At 40.0% G+C, this 17,955-nt stretch overlaps 3 protein-coding genes across 4 annotated transcripts in view; 2 read left to right on the top strand and 1 right to left on the bottom strand.

Moving 5' to 3' along the window:
- LOC135076870 (autophagy-related protein 16-1) overlaps positions 1-11,143 on the top strand; it is a 190,936-nt gene extending 179,793 nt beyond the window's left edge. For both annotated transcript variants that reach the window (XM_063971345.1, XM_063971346.1), the window contains one exon: positions 7,074-11,143. The gene's annotated coding sequence lies outside the window, so the exon portion shown is untranslated. The remainder of the gene's footprint in view (positions 1-7,073) is intronic.
- Positions 1,897-4,925, bottom strand: LOC135076674 (activity-regulated cytoskeleton associated protein 2-like). The gene is made up of 2 exons (XM_063971094.1): positions 4,161-4,925; positions 1,897-1,956 (listed from the first exon to the last, which is right to left on the bottom strand). The coding sequence occupies exons 1-2, from the start codon at positions 4,923-4,925 to the stop codon at positions 1,897-1,899; spliced, it is 825 nt and encodes a 274-aa protein (XP_063827164.1).
- The window catches only part of LOC135076675 (uncharacterized), a 37,414-nt gene continuing 24,659 nt past the window's right edge, over positions 5,201-17,955 (top strand). The window contains exons 1-2 of the mRNA XM_063971095.1: positions 5,201-5,248; positions 7,074-7,162. Coding sequence (XP_063827165.1) covers positions 5,201-5,248; positions 7,074-7,162 — 137 coding nt within the window. The remainder of the gene's footprint in view (positions 5,249-7,073; positions 7,163-17,955) is intronic.

Consider the following 17,955-nt stretch of genomic DNA (forward strand, 5'->3'; position numbering starts at 1 on the left):
TACCGTAATGGGTGAGCACCTTTAGCCATTTGAGTGATAAAGACGTCATCACATCATGGTAATCTTGTGGTCGTGGTATTTCTAAGTTCTTTTTTCACACTGAATAAAATACAATGCGAAATATCAACTGACTGAATGAATGAATCTAATAGTTTATAAGTTTTCTAAACTTTCTTTGTCAATCGCATAGTCGGATATACATACAATTTGAAAAAAAAACAGCATAAGGTGGTATCTAATTCTTATTACTTTACTAGAAGTTTTATAAACTTTAGTTACGTAATCCGCCGTGTGGTGACGGCAGAGTAGAATACATTTGTCACCAACCCCTACTCTTCCCGTGGGTGTCGTAAGAGGCGACTTAGGGACTACACATCAAACAGAGAATGGGCAGCAGCGCTCTCTGAAAAACATCAATCTTTTAAACTGCGATCTCCAACCCGCCTGCCAAGCGTGGAGATTATGGCAAAACCCTCCACTATAGTGGAGGAGGCTCATAGTCCAGCAGTGGACGGTAAAGGGCTGTTGATGATGATGAAGTTACGTAATCAAAAATAAAAAGAATGGCTGAAATTTCATTTGTTTCCTGCATTATTCGTTAGGTTTTCCCCTGAAGCATATTTTTTACTCAATGTTACATGTCTTGTTTTCCCAAATCTCAACAGTTTTCTACGAGACATTTCTCTACAAAAATATTTTACCTTAGTAAATCAGTCATAAATGACAGCAAAAAACTAGTTTACCTAAAACTCGGTTATGATGGCGACATGAGGGAAGTTTCACATGCCTACTTGCAAAAAGGACACATAAATTGCTTTGTAAACCTCGACATTTTTATGTGGTGTGCATATTTTAAAAGTTTTTCGCACATGCGTCGCGTGTTGCCGAGTGCGCCGCGTCAGTGACGAAAGCGTGCGCGCCGGCGCGGCTAGGGTTGCCACATGTTTGGCTTTTTACGGACTTGTCCGACCCAATATTCTCTTGTCCGGCCTGTCCGGCTTTTGTTAGGCTTTTTATGTGGCTGCCGCGCAAGCCAAAAGTCGAGCCTCAGAATAATATCGAACACACATGCGCGTATCAGGATGATGTTGGGCTACCGATTGGAATAAGATAGTTGATAGTACTCACTCATGACCTATGATACTAATTGCACTTTGGGGTAAAATTTTAGGGTAAAATGTCCGGCCATATTAAGCACCGAGTACGGATTTTGTGTTTTTAGACCTGGCAACCCTAGGCGCGGGCGCTCAACCGTTCACAAACCGTTTGTCGCCAAAATCAAGCGGAAAATTTAATAGTACAGCAGTCGCTCGCTACGTGATCACTATCTTGCTCTTTTAACAAACCGATGGCCCACTTTCGTTTCGCATCAGGACAGAACCAAAAAACCATCGATAGTCTTTTTTATAAATTTTAATTAAATGCCCACATTGCTGCATTATGTACCTATCACTCCACTTGACATCGATATAGTTTATAAAAAGTAACCAACGCACAGTTCGACAAACCTCGCTCCACATGCCAGATATGTATTCCGTTGTAACTTTTATAGACCGCCAAATCAAATTAAAATAATGTAGCTGTCATTCTCGCCAGCGGATCACAAAGCCGCTGAAATATGCTGGCAGATATGCCTCGCGCTCGGCGACCGTTGACGCTATCTACATCGATATTTTTTTGTTATCACTGTTTGTTGTTGGCTAATAGTGTTTTAAGTTATTCGAATCGTGAAATTGTTGTCTTAAGTCGTAGATGCGGTTAACCGTATCCTAATGTTCTGATGCCGGCAACGGTATCGGCGGCTCTGCGGCCGCGTCCGAATTGCGAAGTTTCGGCGTAATGACCTGCGCGGGCGCCCGCGGCCCGCGCCCGCCGATCCCCATCGGGCACGCTCGTCTATGCCGGCCACATTCCTTCCTCGCTTATCGTAAACCATCGTGATTTAATCCTCAAATCCTGCAAATAAACCACACTTAACTTGAAACTTCTTAATATACAAATACATGTAGAGTCAGTCGCCAACACTCGTAAATGTTTACCTTAACTATTACGACGTTCGCGAAAACGATAATAACGTTAGCAAATTACTAATTAGTGTGTGTCTCGCTATCTCAATTGCTAATTACGAGTTTATTAGCATATGCAAACGATTGGTAACATTGACAGTTGGACTAATGGGCGACGGCCGCCGAGGTCACGCCGGCTGACACCCTCACTTGACACACAGAAAAACGTGACATCAATTTTACCGTAAGACCGTCTTCACATCGAGGATCAATTTGATGTTACCGTTTTAGGAATATAATTATTGTAATACTTGTTAAGTTGGTCTCGGGGTCGTGAAATAATGTTCAAGGCACAATTCAATCATCAACAAGTATATTGTCAATTTGGCACAACGAAATACACATAAAACTTGGATAATATCAGTCAAAACAATATCTAAACACCAAAATATTGGGAGAGTAAAATAGCGCACGTCGCGGCCATGGGCGGACTAGCAATAAGGTCGAATTTAGAAAAGACGCCGGCGACCGTTGGTGAGAGCGCGCCGGCAGAGCGCGCGAGCCCGTGAGTTACAAAATAAAGCCCGCCAAATTCGAATGCGAGCATTAACCACAGAGGTCGCGTTACAACCTCCCCCTCTGACCAAGACATAGCGCCCTCGCGTCAAGGTCAGCAAACGATACCTTGGGTCTACCACGCCTATGCCTCTGACTGAGCCGTTTCGACGGCCCATCGCCTACGGACGGGGTCATCTGTGGGACGCGATACCCTTCGGCGAGTTCCTCCGACCGGTACGCGGTAATCGCGGCGTCCCTAGCATGACGAAATCGGTTTCGTCGCTCCAGATCGCCAGCGGAATAATAGCGCGCGGAATGAATATGACGTGCTTCGTCAGCGGGGTTGATGACGTCATTTCTATTACGGAACCCCTTGTAGGGCCCTCTCCTCCCCCTAGACGGAACGTCGGATGGCAGCATGTCACGTGACTCTGGGTACTCGATTTGGTTCTTACTAAAAGAAGCTAAATCAACATTGGCACAACATGGATGAAGTGGGTTTCCGGGAGCCTCCCCCTGCATTGAACCTGCCCCGGGGCAATAACCATCGGGAGGCGATATCGTAGGGGGTTTCCGGTCGCTCCGACCGTTAACACGTTGAGTGCCGCGGGCTCCGTGCACTATACAGGTACTCAGCTGCATCGTCGGTCTTGATACGCCCTTAGGCCTTTCCTTACCCTGGAGTACCCGGTCTGCTGCTTCTACCTTCATCAGCTCTGCCTTGCCGGTGGTAGATAATTCGAAGCCGGTGATGAACGGATGCCAACATCGTGGCCCATCGTTGAAACGCCAGCTGCTCTGCGGTAAGTCCAGCAGGATACCAGCTCTGGTAATAAAATCCCTACCTAACAGGGTCCTAGTTCGCGCGTGTGGTAGCACCAAGAACGCGGTAGGTATTATACGACCTTTCAAGGTGACATTGACCTCGCCTTCGAGCGTCGTCTGTAGGTATTGCGATCCATCTGCAAACCCTACGATACGTTCGGACTCCCTAAATATAACACCTGCCTCGCGTAACATATTATACAGAACGGGGCTTGCGATAGAGTGTGTGGCCCCCGTGTCAATAATCGCCACTCCCGTTCGGTTTACGACCCGAATTTCTATCAGCGGCCTCGGATCGTCGTCGCTGTCTATGACATAGGCCGTACTAAAGTCCGATTTATTCGTACTACTCGAACCGGGTGCGCCTTTGCAATTATCGCACTTTGACCTAACTACTCCCAGCTGACCGCATCCGTAGCAACGTAGGACATTACTATCGCCCGACTCAAATGTAGTTACGTCACTTTTAATTTCTTTATTGCGGCAGTTATCTTTAGTATGGCCGAAACGTTTGCAATAACTACACCTGGGTCGAACGCGCCTTTTCCCCTCACTATCGCTGTTATTCGCATTTGAAACTCGCGGGTTATTCGACACAGATTCACTACACGAATCGAAATAAACTTCGTCGCGATGTTTACTCATAAATGAACTCGGGGGGTCGTTTACGGCATGCGACGGGTTAACACTCGGGCCCGCGGTCGAGCGGCATCGCGCAGTTGGTGGGTTAACAGGGCTCGCGCTATAATTATTATCAACGTGAGAACTCACCTCTGCCAGCGACTCTTCTACCAACCTGACTTTACATATCAGCTGTTCCAGCCCGTCCACAGCGTCACGAGGCACTCGTTTTCTTATTCTACGATCTAAAAGTCCATAAACAATGTCTAGCTTCATTGCTTCGGGCACTACGTACGGCAACTTTGATAATAAGGCGCGCACTTTATTCACAAACACATCGGCTCGTTCGTCACTTTGTTCGGCGGAAAATATGTCGCGAAATATTTTATACGCAGGTCGCGGCACGCCGAACATTCCTCGAAGTCGCTGTAGGGCTTCGGTCCATGACGTCACCGACGACTTCACGCCTTGCCACCACACGGCGGCCTCGCCGACCAGCAGCATCGGTAGCCCACGCAGGGCGTGCTCCTCACTGACGTTGGTGCACTCGCGGTACACTTCGATGGCATCAATGAATGCTTCGAGCTCGTCCGAGTTCTTTGACCTTCCGTCGAAGCGCGCTGTGCACTTCGCGAAGTTACCCGGGCGCTGTGGGTAACCTGGCGTGTCGGGTTGTGGTGATGATGAGTGCGAATGTTGGCCTCTGTAACCAGTCAGGATGCTCTCTATCAGCGTACGGCTGGATTCCGCTTGGCTCCTGGTGATGCTGGAGACAAGGTTCTGGAGCATTTCCTCCGACATGGTGACGTTCGGTGATGACACCACTGTCCGGTTCACTTCGGTGTCAGTGTAGTCTGCGTCCGAGTCCGATCCCTCGTTTCTCGCGGTCCTCGCGGCATTCCTCTTCGGTGGCATGTTGAGACGATAGAAAGAGTGGGTTCTTCAAGTAAATGTCGAAAGGCTTTCGTTGTTTACACTTGTGTTGAACGTGCCCCGCAAGTTGGGCGTCACTGTAATACTTGTTAAGTTGGTCTCGGGGTCGTGAAATAATGTTCAAGGCACAATTCAATCATCAACAAGTATATTGTCAATTTGGCACAACGAAATACACATAAAACTTGGATAATATCAGTCAAAACAATATCTAAACACCAAAATATTGGGAGAGTAAAATAGCGCACGTCGCGGCCATGGGCGGACTAGCAATAAGGTCGAATTTAGAAAAGACGCCGGCGACCGTTGGTGAGAGCGCGCCGGCAGAGCGCGCGAGCCCGTGAGTTACAAAATAAAGCCCGCCAAATTCGAATGCGAGCATTAACCACAGAGGTCGCGTTACATTATGTTTTTTGTGTGATCCAAGCCAGTAGTCGGCACGCAACATCATGATATCTGACGGGGGCGGGCTAATAGCCGCTATTAGCAAATCGCTCTGAGAAATCGCCAACAATGAACACGAAATATGCTCATTGCCTATGTCTCATTCATTAAACTTTTTGCGATACTAACTTTGTCTTAAATGTATGTCAGAACTCCTCGACTTTTTTTTTCATATCAAAATAAACGAAGCAATTTGCCCTCAGGCGGGACTAATATTGTGATTAAATTATTATCTTTGCGCGTCTGTGATTTGCTTTCCAGTTATTTGTGACTGTTGTGTTCATTTTGCCATACACTAAAACTGGGTTGAAATTACAGATATACATAATTACCTCGCGTTTTCGTTTTGTAAGCTTTTACAGCGGTATGTTTAGGACGTCTAAAATCAACTTGTCTTACAGTTTTAAATCCTAACCAACGTGCATAAATGTCCGATTGTATTTATGTGAATCCGTTTCAATTAACCTAAATTATATTTAATTGCCAGAGCACGCACTTTTACTATCTAAGCTAACTGCTGCGCTCTCGGCAGGTAATCTGAGAACGTTTCGCCAGCTTTTAACATTTTAACTACTTTAACGCCGGTATTCCCTGGCAGCTGTAATGCAATAACGACATGTACCTACAAACAAGAATCTGTTTACCCATTTCAATTTGAATTACATCTGTGATGCGCATATAACGAGTTACTACCGAGTAACGGTCGGGCACACTTAACCCATTAATCTCAGTGAGTTTTACTGTAACTAACTTCTTAATTGATGTTATCAGATACTCCCAGATATTAAAGTGTACGGCTGCCTTCAACGGATATTGATTCCAAATGTATATTATAACTATTGCACTAGTTACGCGCACTGGAAGGGTTTAATGACGTGAAATAGAATGTGCACAGACAGAAACATTGCAGCCGGTGAATGCTTTAATTCGTTTACTGCCTTTAAAATGCTCGCTATCAGTGGCTTGCGGCTTCTTCCTGTGTAATTCGGTCAAATTATTTTATTACCACTATGCTGACCTTATGTTCACCGGCCACATTTCGATGTTACTTTATTGCCTTCAAATTATAGCTGATAGAGCGAGATGCAGCTGAATAAAATAAAAATACTGTTATAATACTCGAGTTCCGAAAATCTTCTGTAGCACAAATGATAAAACGTGAGCAATTTTCCTTTTCCGGTATATATTTGTTACAAAACTTCGAACAAATTAATAGTAATTTTAACACATTGTGTGCTCTACCTGGGAATCGAACCAAGAAACCCTGAGGTGACTGCAAGCCTGCAATCCTATAATCAAATGATATCACCTCAACGTTATTTGTTTGCTACTTTGTATCCCATGGAATCGACCGACTTTCTAACCACGGAGAATTTATTAGCCTAGACTGTTTCTAAGCATGACCTAGACCTACTAGAAGTAAAGTTTTTTAAGTACATTTTATGGAAAGATTAAAAACCTATATTACAAGAATTTGATGAAGGTACTGAAAAACGTTAGCTACGCTATTTTATTTATTTATTTAACATCTTTATTGCACACAAAAACATGCGGTACAAAATTGGAACATAATGCCGAGTGGCGTTCTCTACCAGTAGACCAAGTCTCTAGAGACAGAGAATTTGAGTAGGCGGAGCAAAATTTTCGTAGTTACACTTTCCTATTATGCGTTCTTTTTCTTTTCAGGTTTCAAGATGCGAGGAGGCGCTTGAAGACGGGGACTCCGGGGAGGTGATTCACTTCCTCCGAGGCATAACCACCGATATATTCCATCGGTTCACTGACTAACCTCAAGTCTCTAAAGTCTTCTCTTTATTCCCTAATAACTTTAGCTAGTTTTATTTCAATTGAGTAAAAGTCATCACAATGTCCTTTACTTTTTCACAACTATTTGTAAGACTTCTTTGATCATTTTTTACGTCTTGTTGACATACATATAAATACTGTGCTACTCGTACCGTGTAGAGTGTCAAACATTTTAAATAATAGTCATTAAAAGACGCCTTGGGTTCCGTTACGCAAAATAACTTTTTGTAAATGTATTCTTAGCTAAAGTACCTGCCCATCCTTGTTAAATCGCCGCGGATTTATTGTTTGATGATGAGTAGTTTGTTACAAAGAAAATAAATGTGAAGTGCTAAATTATTTACTTTTAACGTCAAATTGACGTGCTCAAATATTTTAGAGTGGGTGGGCAATGAAAAGTTATTTTACGCCTACATCTTCGGTTTAGATGTGACACTTCATGACTAAAAAATAGGTAAAACGAGATTTCGATGCAGAACGTTTCAAATCATATTTTCGGTGTTTACTTACTCGTCCTTATCTGCATTACAATTTAATTTTGATTGAAAAAAATCAGAGTACTTCTTAAGCTACATTTCTCTTACCTTTTAAACTGTGACAAAGTTTCTGACTTTCCTGAAAAATATTATAGTTTGCAAGGTGTCACATAAAGATCGAAGATATTTGAATAAATCTTTTATTGATTGTAGTTAGGAATTTTGTATTTTTGCAAGGGTGCTTTTACGTCACAAAGTGTATTTAATTTTATAATGACGCTCTATCACACAGCGTTTCGACACTCAATTAATCATTTTGGCATTAATATGTATTGGAAACTTAATACTGACACTACGCTGGTTTAGGCGAGTGTTGAACTGTTGATGTATAAGCCAAACGGGACGGCCTTTTGTCTTCTGACTTATGTACATATTATTATAGTTTGATTTCATTCCTGATCTTAGCTTCGGATGTATCTGCGGTCATTGTTCTGAGCATTGTGAGTTATTAGTTACTAGTATTGTATACAGGTATGATCATTTGTATAGTCGGAAATGTTATAGGCAGCTGTAATGTTATACTTCAATAAGATTTCTCATGAGATGGGACTGTGTGTTGACTCTATCTGTAATGAGTTTTCTTGTATAAGTTGTACGTCATAGAATAGTTGTCAACGGTTACGTGCTAATGCACGAGCTTTACATTATTTTTAGATGATATAGCAATACTATCACGATTTTTTTTTCAATGTTAAAGAATTTTACATTGTAAGAATATAACTTAGATATCTAAAAACCGTTACAAGCAAAATACCGCCCCAATATGAAATGCTTGCGCACAATCGTTGCTATATTGAAGTCATAGTTTTAACAGTTCTATTTTTGTAAAGATTGTCATTTGCTTGTCGCTCTACGTTACAAATAAATACGGAAATGAGAATTTGCGAGTGATTTACTGCTTGGCATGTTTGTATTATCGAGTTGACATCATATTTGTTTTACTTAACAGATCTCGGGCCACCTGCGCTTCCCGAAGTCTCTCATTAGCAAACAATGATCGGGCGTCGCCGGCGCAGTGATAGTTGTAGGGCCAGGCTGCGCCGCTCGATGCGCGTAAATATGGCGGATTCGAACCAAAAAGGAAACTGGGTCCGAAACTAAAATAGCCACTGCCGTATCAGGCGGGTTCACTCTTAATATTCGGCGATAATGTATTCTGAATATTTGCGAGTATGATGACATAATATTTGCGAGTTTTCCTAGCGATCACTATGAATGATCATAAAGAAATGAATTGAAAATTCTTAGACTTTTCGAAATGCGAAAGTAGTTGCCAAAAGACATGTTTTTGAACTATTTTTGGTGCTAAGAAGAATGTGTCGTTTAAGGATTAGGTACGTAGTGTAGTTCGGACAGAGCTGGCTCCGGAGCTATATCGCGATCAATAAACTGCTGGGACCGATAAGAGCGGGTGGCGCGCGCCGCGGGCGACACATCTATAATCTGTGACGTGTGTTTTGACAGCAGCGCTGCGCCACTTTTTCAACGTCATTTTTTACCAAGCCCCGCACCCGACAGTTCGACGACCCCGCACTAAAGTTTTATTTTCACATGTAATTACGCATATAGCCGACCGCTTAATTACCGAAAACGGCCGCGACGCCGGCACCTGGAATTCGATTGAAAAAACGTCAAATCTGGCGCCGCTCTTAAATTATGCTTCGTTAGCCTTCACCTTCCTTATACGGCTGCGTTTAAGACTATTTTAAGACGGTGAACCGGCGTTGCTTGGGCGCCTCGTCTCTCTACATATTTTTGCTTCTTGCCAAAAAAACTTGTCATACTCTTCGAGGATATTATTAAGTACTTGTGATTACCAATGTCTCTACGTTAAATTGATTGATATCTTCGTAACGGTGGCGCAAATGTATCGATAGCCATTAAAACTAGTCACTTTTAATTCTGTTAGTGTTACATTCGCCTTATTTTTCACACTTTTCGCTTGGATTGAATATTTTATTCGCATTTAGCGGTGTTGGGTGCTATGTGCTAATGCTTGTTGGGGAATTAAAAATGTAAATGAAGTTTAACTGTGAAGAAAGAATATTGCTTTTAAAGCCATGGAATTGGAGCCGTTTATGTTTAGCACCGTTGCTTGGATGTTGTTTGGGATTTACGATTGGACGTCCTTGTTAAAGGTGGTTCAGTTAGTGTCAAATTTATAGGTTTTAGAATACAGGTTTAGTCCGTTTATGGTAATTAGTTGGCGCTTTGTAGTTCAAACGCACCCAATATTGTTATAATTTATGTTGTGCGAGACCGCAGTCCAGACTATGATTGCCGTTTGTGTGGGGCACTCTGATAGTTTTTCGCGGCTCGTAAATAAATCACTTTCATTTAGAGTGATTTATTAAACTCGTTCATTAACTATTAATGCTAGTTACTGTTTTCAAACTTTTTCACACGTTTATAAGAATTGTGCCAATTATCGTATTAGGTAAGTTTTTGATTTTTGAACAAAATATAAATTGAAAAGTGTGTAAGGTTTGGACTATACCGCATTAGTAACGAACAAAGTTAATAAAATTGCAAAAGCTCTCAGTGGAGTGTTTCCCGAAATTTTCCGAATCAACTCCTTTAACTGCTTTCTAATATACTACCTATCTACTACCTATCTACCTACATCACAAACTTATATCTGTTATACTAAAAAGCTAAAACTTTCAGTGTGCCCTATGCGTTATACGTAGAGTCGTATTATTTATAGAACTATGTATAATACCAACCGATATGTTTTTTAAATTCTATACCTACTTATATTAATTTTGGTAAAATTTTTACAAATTAGAGAGACAACAAAGCTTATTGTATAAAAACATGTGCCTTTAGTTAGTTATAAGAGTGTAAAAGTACTTATGCATAATTGTCCTAATTATGAAGGAACATAATAAACACGTTCCGTGTTTTTTGATTCCAACACTCGTAGGTGTCGATTATTTTATACTCTTACTATTTGTTCTCGAAAGTCATTTTTGATGAATAATTTTAAGTAATAGTTAATGTTGTAAGTACATAGCTTTACAAAGACTGTTGTCGTTATATTTTTAACAACCTTACACGTCGAAGCGGACCGCTAGGTTCATGTTTTATAATGAGTTTTTTCTCAGTTAAATGCGAAAATTCCAACTCATAAAGTTTATGACGAATTATCGTATGTAAATATATGTGGAAGCATAATATTTGTGAACGCTTCGTCTAGACATTCAGCTAGAAAATTGCTATGTTGTACTGGCTTTCAGATGCCTTATACTTTAAATATTTTTATATGAAATGTATTATATTGTATAGAGCACGTTCGCGTACGGTGAACCAATCGGTCAGCATTGCGTAAATTAAGATTGTAACTATGTTCATCACTTTTATTCTACGACTGTATATTCAATATGGAAATAAAATATGTGTTATTATTGCTAATTGTCTAATTTTATTTTGCGATAGAATACAATTATGTTTTTTCGATTGCGCTCGGTTCATTGTTCGGCGAGTGTATGATTAAGTTCGCACGTTCATTCAAAGCTTGTCAAATTAAGTTTCATTTGGCAGAGCGCCGTTATGCGGGTGATTTATTCAGGTGGGCTATTAACCGAGGCGGTCCGAGCTGGCCATCTGCCCTGACCCAACGTTTCTCCAATTAAACTGCCACCCGAGGGCACTCGCGACAGTAATTACATACGACCGACCCCGGGACGCTAATTAAAATAATCAACTAGAGACAAATCGCTCAGCAATCGACAGGTCAACAATGAATCTGTAATAGAAGAATAACAGAGATTTGCGCTTTAGATTTTTTTGTTGAGTCACTCCTTTTCATTCTTAGTCACAATGAATTAAGTGCGTATATTGTGGTTTAGTGTTGAATGCGATGAATGAAGAGTGAGAGTTGGGATGTGATTATTTTATTATATTATAATGAGTTAGCAAATCAGCTCTCACTTTTGAAGCCCTTTGGAGAACCCTTTCTACCAATTTTGTTCTCATTAGGTAAGTAGTTTTTTTTCTCAGTCCATATTGATGTCAGTTCCATATTGATTATCGCATTTTGGATCTAAACCACATTAATGTTATTAAATGTACCTACCTACTCCTACCATATTTCAATATTTCCGGAAATACCTAAAGTTTTTTATATTGGAAAGCTAAAATGGTGCAGGAGAAAAACAAAAGGACTATATCGCACACCTAGATCTAAACTGAGACAACTCAAAAATTGCCAATTTTGACTTATACTTGTATTCAAATACTCGGTTATCATACGCATCTTTCCAACATTACAGGTTTAATAAAGCCTTAATCCATTTGCCGCTAGATGGTGATAACTTACTTTTGTTGAATCAACGCTTGTCAACCCCTTCCACCTAAACAAGCGTTTTGTCAGTTGACCTTCGCTAGTATCAGTGAGTGCACGTATTAAAATAAACGAAAACGCGGATATTTAGATTTGTTACAGTTAAGCAGAAAATATATAATGAGTTAATTTGAGTAGTAACAGTATTGATGAATTGTTCTGCAATAGTTAACCAAAACATTTTGACCTGTTCCAGTTTTGTTTGATAAAGCAACTTATATTTTGTTACTATTTTGAGTTGAGTTGGTTTTGATGAATCAACTTGTGAATTTCTAGTTGGCGTAGTTTTGTTGGAACAAATTTCATTTCAATGATTTTCTAAACACAACGTGTAGTTTTGCATATTTCACCTAAAATCAGGTACAGTATGATAATCCCTGTTTCTAAATAGTGTTAGTTTTATTCAAACTATCCCCTGTTTTGTTTGAGAAGAGTGTTTTGTGTTAACTTACTATTGTTGGATAAGCAAAACTTACAGTGGATATTATTTTTATTTTCCGAAAAAAAAATATGCTGGGTCGTTTTCTTGTAAATATTTTAAGAGAACAGAACAATAATTAAAAGGCAATGTACAGACGACGGCACTTCAAGTTAAACACTGTAGTAACTTATGTAGTTGTAATACAAGTGTATAGTCTGATATTCTGTTGTCTGCACAAGAGATATAACCTTCTTTATAATATAGAAATATAAAATAATGTAGAAAAAAGGTCTATAATAAGTAAATAAATTAATAAATAAACATATCGATCGGCTGATGCTAAGAAAAAGTGGCTGAAGAAACTCAAACACCTATCATGTTCACCATGTCATGAAATCTTCATTTATATCTCTTATGCTGATCCAGATCGTGTTCAAAATGAACTGTTTTCTCAAACAATTCCTAAATTGATCATTTAGGATATCGAAACATTCAATAAAAACCACTTTAGTGCACACCAATAGTGCAGGAAGAGGACTCAGTCACATCTTGAAATTTTGAAATACAGAGGACCAAAGAACGTGGAAGAGATGACATTTGAAAAGTTTTATGACACTAAAATCTTGCAAAAAATGTGGGCAACTAATTTGGTTTTAGACGAAAATCGGAATCAAGTTAAATGGCACGATATACAAATTTTAAGAGTGGAAAAGGAGAACTCAAATCTCAAAATGTCCAAAAAAAGCTGATTCAAGTCTAAATGTACTTTATTATCTATACAAAGTCATTCTCCTAAAATGTAACAACTAAAAAAACTGCGATTAAAGGTAAAAAGGATAGATTTTTTGACCCAGTTTATATACAGGGTCCTTTCACAGCCTATCAATAATCCAAAATAAAACTGAGTTTCATAACTTCCCTAACAAAAAATGTAGTAATACGTTTTTTTCGCCTCCTGAAAAATGCCCTTTTTTGAGTTGTCTCAGTTTAGATCTAGGTGTGCGATATGGGAACAGTTATAATGTGAGCATTGGATTGGTGAACCTGAAGTCGGATCATAAGGTAACGTAACGATCTTACAATTGGCTCTGGCTCCTAACTCCATTCGATATCAAGTACCGAACAATCGGGAGGTATAAACAAGCGAATTTATTGATTCGTGGTCGCATGCATGCCGCTGAGATGTGGAAACGTGACTTCTCGGTACGAAAACGGTTTACTCTGCACCATGATGTGAAATACGATGTTTGCGCCTTGGAATAATACGCCTAACGTTTGTTCTAAAATTGTCCGTGTTTTGTGTGACAACAGGTTCAACCACGCAAAATTATTTCAAGATACACATTCGGCTCCGTCTCCCTCGCGCGTGCGAAGATGCTGGCATGGATGAGAGAGATGACACATTGAAATCATTCTGCTTGGATATCCACCGTTCGGGCCTCCGCTACAGCCCGTGCCTCCCTAATGACCTTCCCTCTTATTACGCGGCACAATACAGCCAATTAGGCCAACCAGTCGAGATTTACCACCGCATCGGTCGCGCTAACCGCACCGCGTACATTACCCCTGCCCTCGACAACTTCATTACGAACAACGCTAGCGATTGCCATTTCAGTAGGTAATTACTCAGTTCCAGCTAAAATCTTCGCCGTGGTCTCGCGACATATCACACGGTCGCTCCGTCAATGTAGCGCAAACATTAAATCGCTAGAAGCTATCTAGATGCCATTATAGAATCCTCGTCGGCAAACCATTACACACCTCTACAGGTGTGTTTTAGTCATTAGTTTATTTTATCGTGATAGCATCTTGACGGATGTAGACACCGAACATCATTACAATAGACGGGATGTTTTCCTCTAATGGACGCCAACGTATACCAACGCCGCAGCGCAACCCACCCGTCGCCTATTGATGGTCAGACGAAACCGATATGCAAAACAAAAATAACAGTATTCGCACGTAGTTTTTTACTTTTTTTCCTGTGGCATCGATAAAAACCACGTAGCGCGAACTTATTACGGTGAGCAAATTGGACATGGCGTCGTAATTGCGATGCGAAATATTTAGGTAGTAATTACAGAACAGAGCTTGAGCTGTGGATAATTGACAGGCAGTGTTTGGTGTGGTCAGCTTGACCCACTGCGACTCAGAAGTGGCGCTTTCAACTACCACAGATGGCTGCTAGGACCCGACCACGGCACGGTCAACACAGATATTGGGTAGGCACACAATCGACCACAACCTACATCAATCGCCATACAGCTCGCCTAATGGAAAAATACCTTTGTACCATAACTACGTGCGCAATCTGTTACCTACTTAGATGAACTAGTAAACCAAATAAGTTTAAGTAGAAAGGCATGTACAACAATCATCAATCAATCAAGGATCGTACACATTTTTGCGGCTGGTCCAGCTATGAGTAACACCTAATTTTAGCTGGCACCGCCAGGTCATACGCCCACACGCCGTTGATCCGTTGTTATTTACCACATTCTTAAACCATGAGTAATTTTTAGACATTTCCTTTTCAGGACCAGTTGTTAAAGATTTCCAGGTAATGCAAATTAGGCGTCCTTGGGGAAAGTCCTAATGAAAAAAACTACAGATATTATATAAGTATGTACTTAGTTTAAGTGAAAAAAATACCAGAAGCAGCTTCTCTAATTGTATTTGATTTATTGCACGCGCGCGTGGGCCCCCAGATAACGGTCTACTTATTAAACACACTTGGCTCCCAATCGAAAGACTAATTTATTGTGTATGAGTAAAAAACTGCTACATCCGGATCGGAGAAAACTGTCAAGTGTTTTTTACTCTCATCATGTGCCAAGAACACCTATGTACAGTCAGGAACAAAAATCGCCCAATAATATTTATGTAACAAACATAGACCTGGACCGTATGAAGTGGAAAAATATGTGAAATATGGGTTGATGAAGCTTTAGGTTTAGAATGAAGTTGTTTAATTTTTCTAAATTTACGATGGGTAACTATTTTTTTTAGCACAGCTATTAGTAGGTACTAGGTACCCACAGGCTCCCTTAAATCCGTTTATTCCCGATGTCCCCCACTATTTGTCCACCACTGGTGGACATCGAGAAAAAAAGTTGCAATGTCCACCAGTGGGGGACAGCGCTACTGAAATCTTCCCGTTGGGCCCTACTGGTGGACACTAAGAAGAAATGAAGTGTAAGGTAGGTACTCTTTTATTTTTATTAAGCCAGTGCATCTTATTTTTTTCCGATGCACACATTATAATTATTAGTATAAAGTTCTATAAAATAAATAAGATTTACTTAAAATGTTTGTATTCATGAACACAAATAATAATATAATAGTGGGTGACAACGGAACTTTTTTGGTTTCGATGTCCACCACTGAGGGACAGAGCAACACGTTTCTTCTCAGTGTCCACCAGTAGGGCCCAACGGGAAGATTTCAGTAGCGCTGCCCCCCACTGGTGGACATTGCAACTTTTTTTCTCGATGTCCACCAGTGGTGGACAAATAGTGGGGGACATCGGGAATAAACGGTCTTGTCTGCCCTACCCCTAGAGTGTAATTTAAAAGCCGGAGACGAGGAGATACCAATGCATGCTGCATGTTTGCTTTCATGCTGCATGCTCTGCATGCTTATCTACTCTATTAAATATATATGATTTTTTTAAAGATACGAGTATGTTTGTTATAAAGTAAATTATTCTGAACAACAACATTATGAGTTGAAGTATGTTCTTAGTAACAACATTATTAATTAAAACAATATGATCAATGAATGTTATGAAGAAAAAAGATCTGAAAATAAAAATTATGTATTTTAAACGGTTTTTGGTAGTAACAGTATTGATAAAAAAATTATGATTACTAACTGTTATGAGCTCCGATGGTAAGTAGTAATAAAAATGTATGAATAAAAAAAGTATGAAAAATAAAATTATGAAGAGAGATTATTATGAACACCAATCGGTAGTAAGACAAAGAATAGGATTTAGAATTTTATGTGAGCCAATATAGAACCCCACCATTTTACCTATGCTTCACAAGTAGATATTTTGTATTTGTAATTAAACATGATTGCTGACTGTACTGAGTATACGTCACATGAGTGTTTATTAAAAAAATGTAAACACATTTTCTGGACTTAGTTTGATCACGCGTGTTAATCTACAAAATTAAGTAAATGTGCAGGTAAGTCCTACATTTTATAATACGTTCATCAATGTAACCAGGCGCCACCAAGAAATAACTGCACGACTTCATAAAAACGTTTTTATATGATCATCCTGCGTCAAATTGACGCATTAAGCACACTTGTCTTGCCATCCAATCGAAAGACTAATTTATTGTGCACCTTCTAAGTAAAAAATATCTAGGTACATCTGGTTCAGAGAAAACTGTTAAGTTTTTTTACACTCATCATGTGCCAAGAACACCTATGTACAGTCGGCCACAAATGTCGCTTGACGTTTAGACACGGATCATTGACACAATAGGAAATCATCCGGAATTAATAATGTATGAGAGACGGATTAAATATAACATATGAGCGAAGGCAAGCTGTTTTTCTAATATGGCTCATATCATAAATAGAGTTAGAGCTAAGCTCAGTATTATTCTATTGTTAGGATTGGGTTTACTATGGTAATAGCGGGAGACGGGAATCGAAGTAGCGACCGAATTCCGTTAATCAACGGATTTATGATTCAAAAAATTCCATGATAAAAAGTCGTATTACTTGGTTACTTAGAAAATACTTAACCGACTGTACCTACGTCAGTCACGCATTTTATTAAAAGTATGTAAGTTTTACGTTCATCAACGAAAGCACGTGTCTCCAAGAAATAAAGGAGCAACTAATAGAGACGTTAAGAAAATTGTCCTGTACCAAAATTGATCAAATTGATGCAATAAACACTTGCGTCCCATTTGAAAGACTTTATTTATTGTGTACTAGCGGCCGCCCGCGACTTCGTACGCGTGGATCCTGTTTTACCCCCTTTTCCCGAATTTTCTTTGCTATAAACCTCACGGAGCCCGAGAGCTTTCCAACGAATGCAAAACCGTGGAAATCGGTTCGTGCGTTCTGGAGTTATAGCGTCAGGGAGGAAAACCCGACTTATTTTTATATAGTAGATGATAAGTAAAAAACTTCTGCATCCGTATTAGGAAAAAATGCAATGTCATTTAAGTCCGTAAATGAACACCACCTAATATAGAGTCAGCAAATAAATTGCTGTAACTTTGTTTTAGGACATTGAAAGACTTGAAAGAGAAAATTAAAGTTCTGACCATAATATTAAGGAATCGAAACACATCCGGAAACTAATAAATTGTATGAGTGGGGAATTGAAACTGGTCTCGAAATCTCTCGTGTCTCTTCTCTATCCGAATTCAGATGAAACCATGTAAATTTAGGCATCATACGTTTGCATATCTACTTAAGCTACAAACACAT

The sequence above is a fragment of the Ostrinia nubilalis genome, chromosome 12 (assembly GCF_963855985.1).
Source record: "Ostrinia nubilalis chromosome 12, ilOstNubi1.1, whole genome shotgun sequence".
Classification (NCBI taxonomy): Eukaryota; Metazoa; Arthropoda; class Insecta; order Lepidoptera; family Crambidae; genus Ostrinia; species Ostrinia nubilalis.

What these genes read in the sequence shown, in the direction of transcription:
- LOC135076674 (XM_063971094.1), bottom strand. Translation starts at nt 4,925, where the DNA reads ATGCCACCGAAGAGGAATGCCGCGAGGACCGCGAGAAACGAGGGATCG. An exon ending in TAGAAGAGTCGCTGGCAGAG is followed by an intron (nt 1,957 to 4,160) that starts GTGAGTTCTCAC and finishes GTTTATTTGCAG; the next exon opens with GATTTGAGGATTAAATCACG.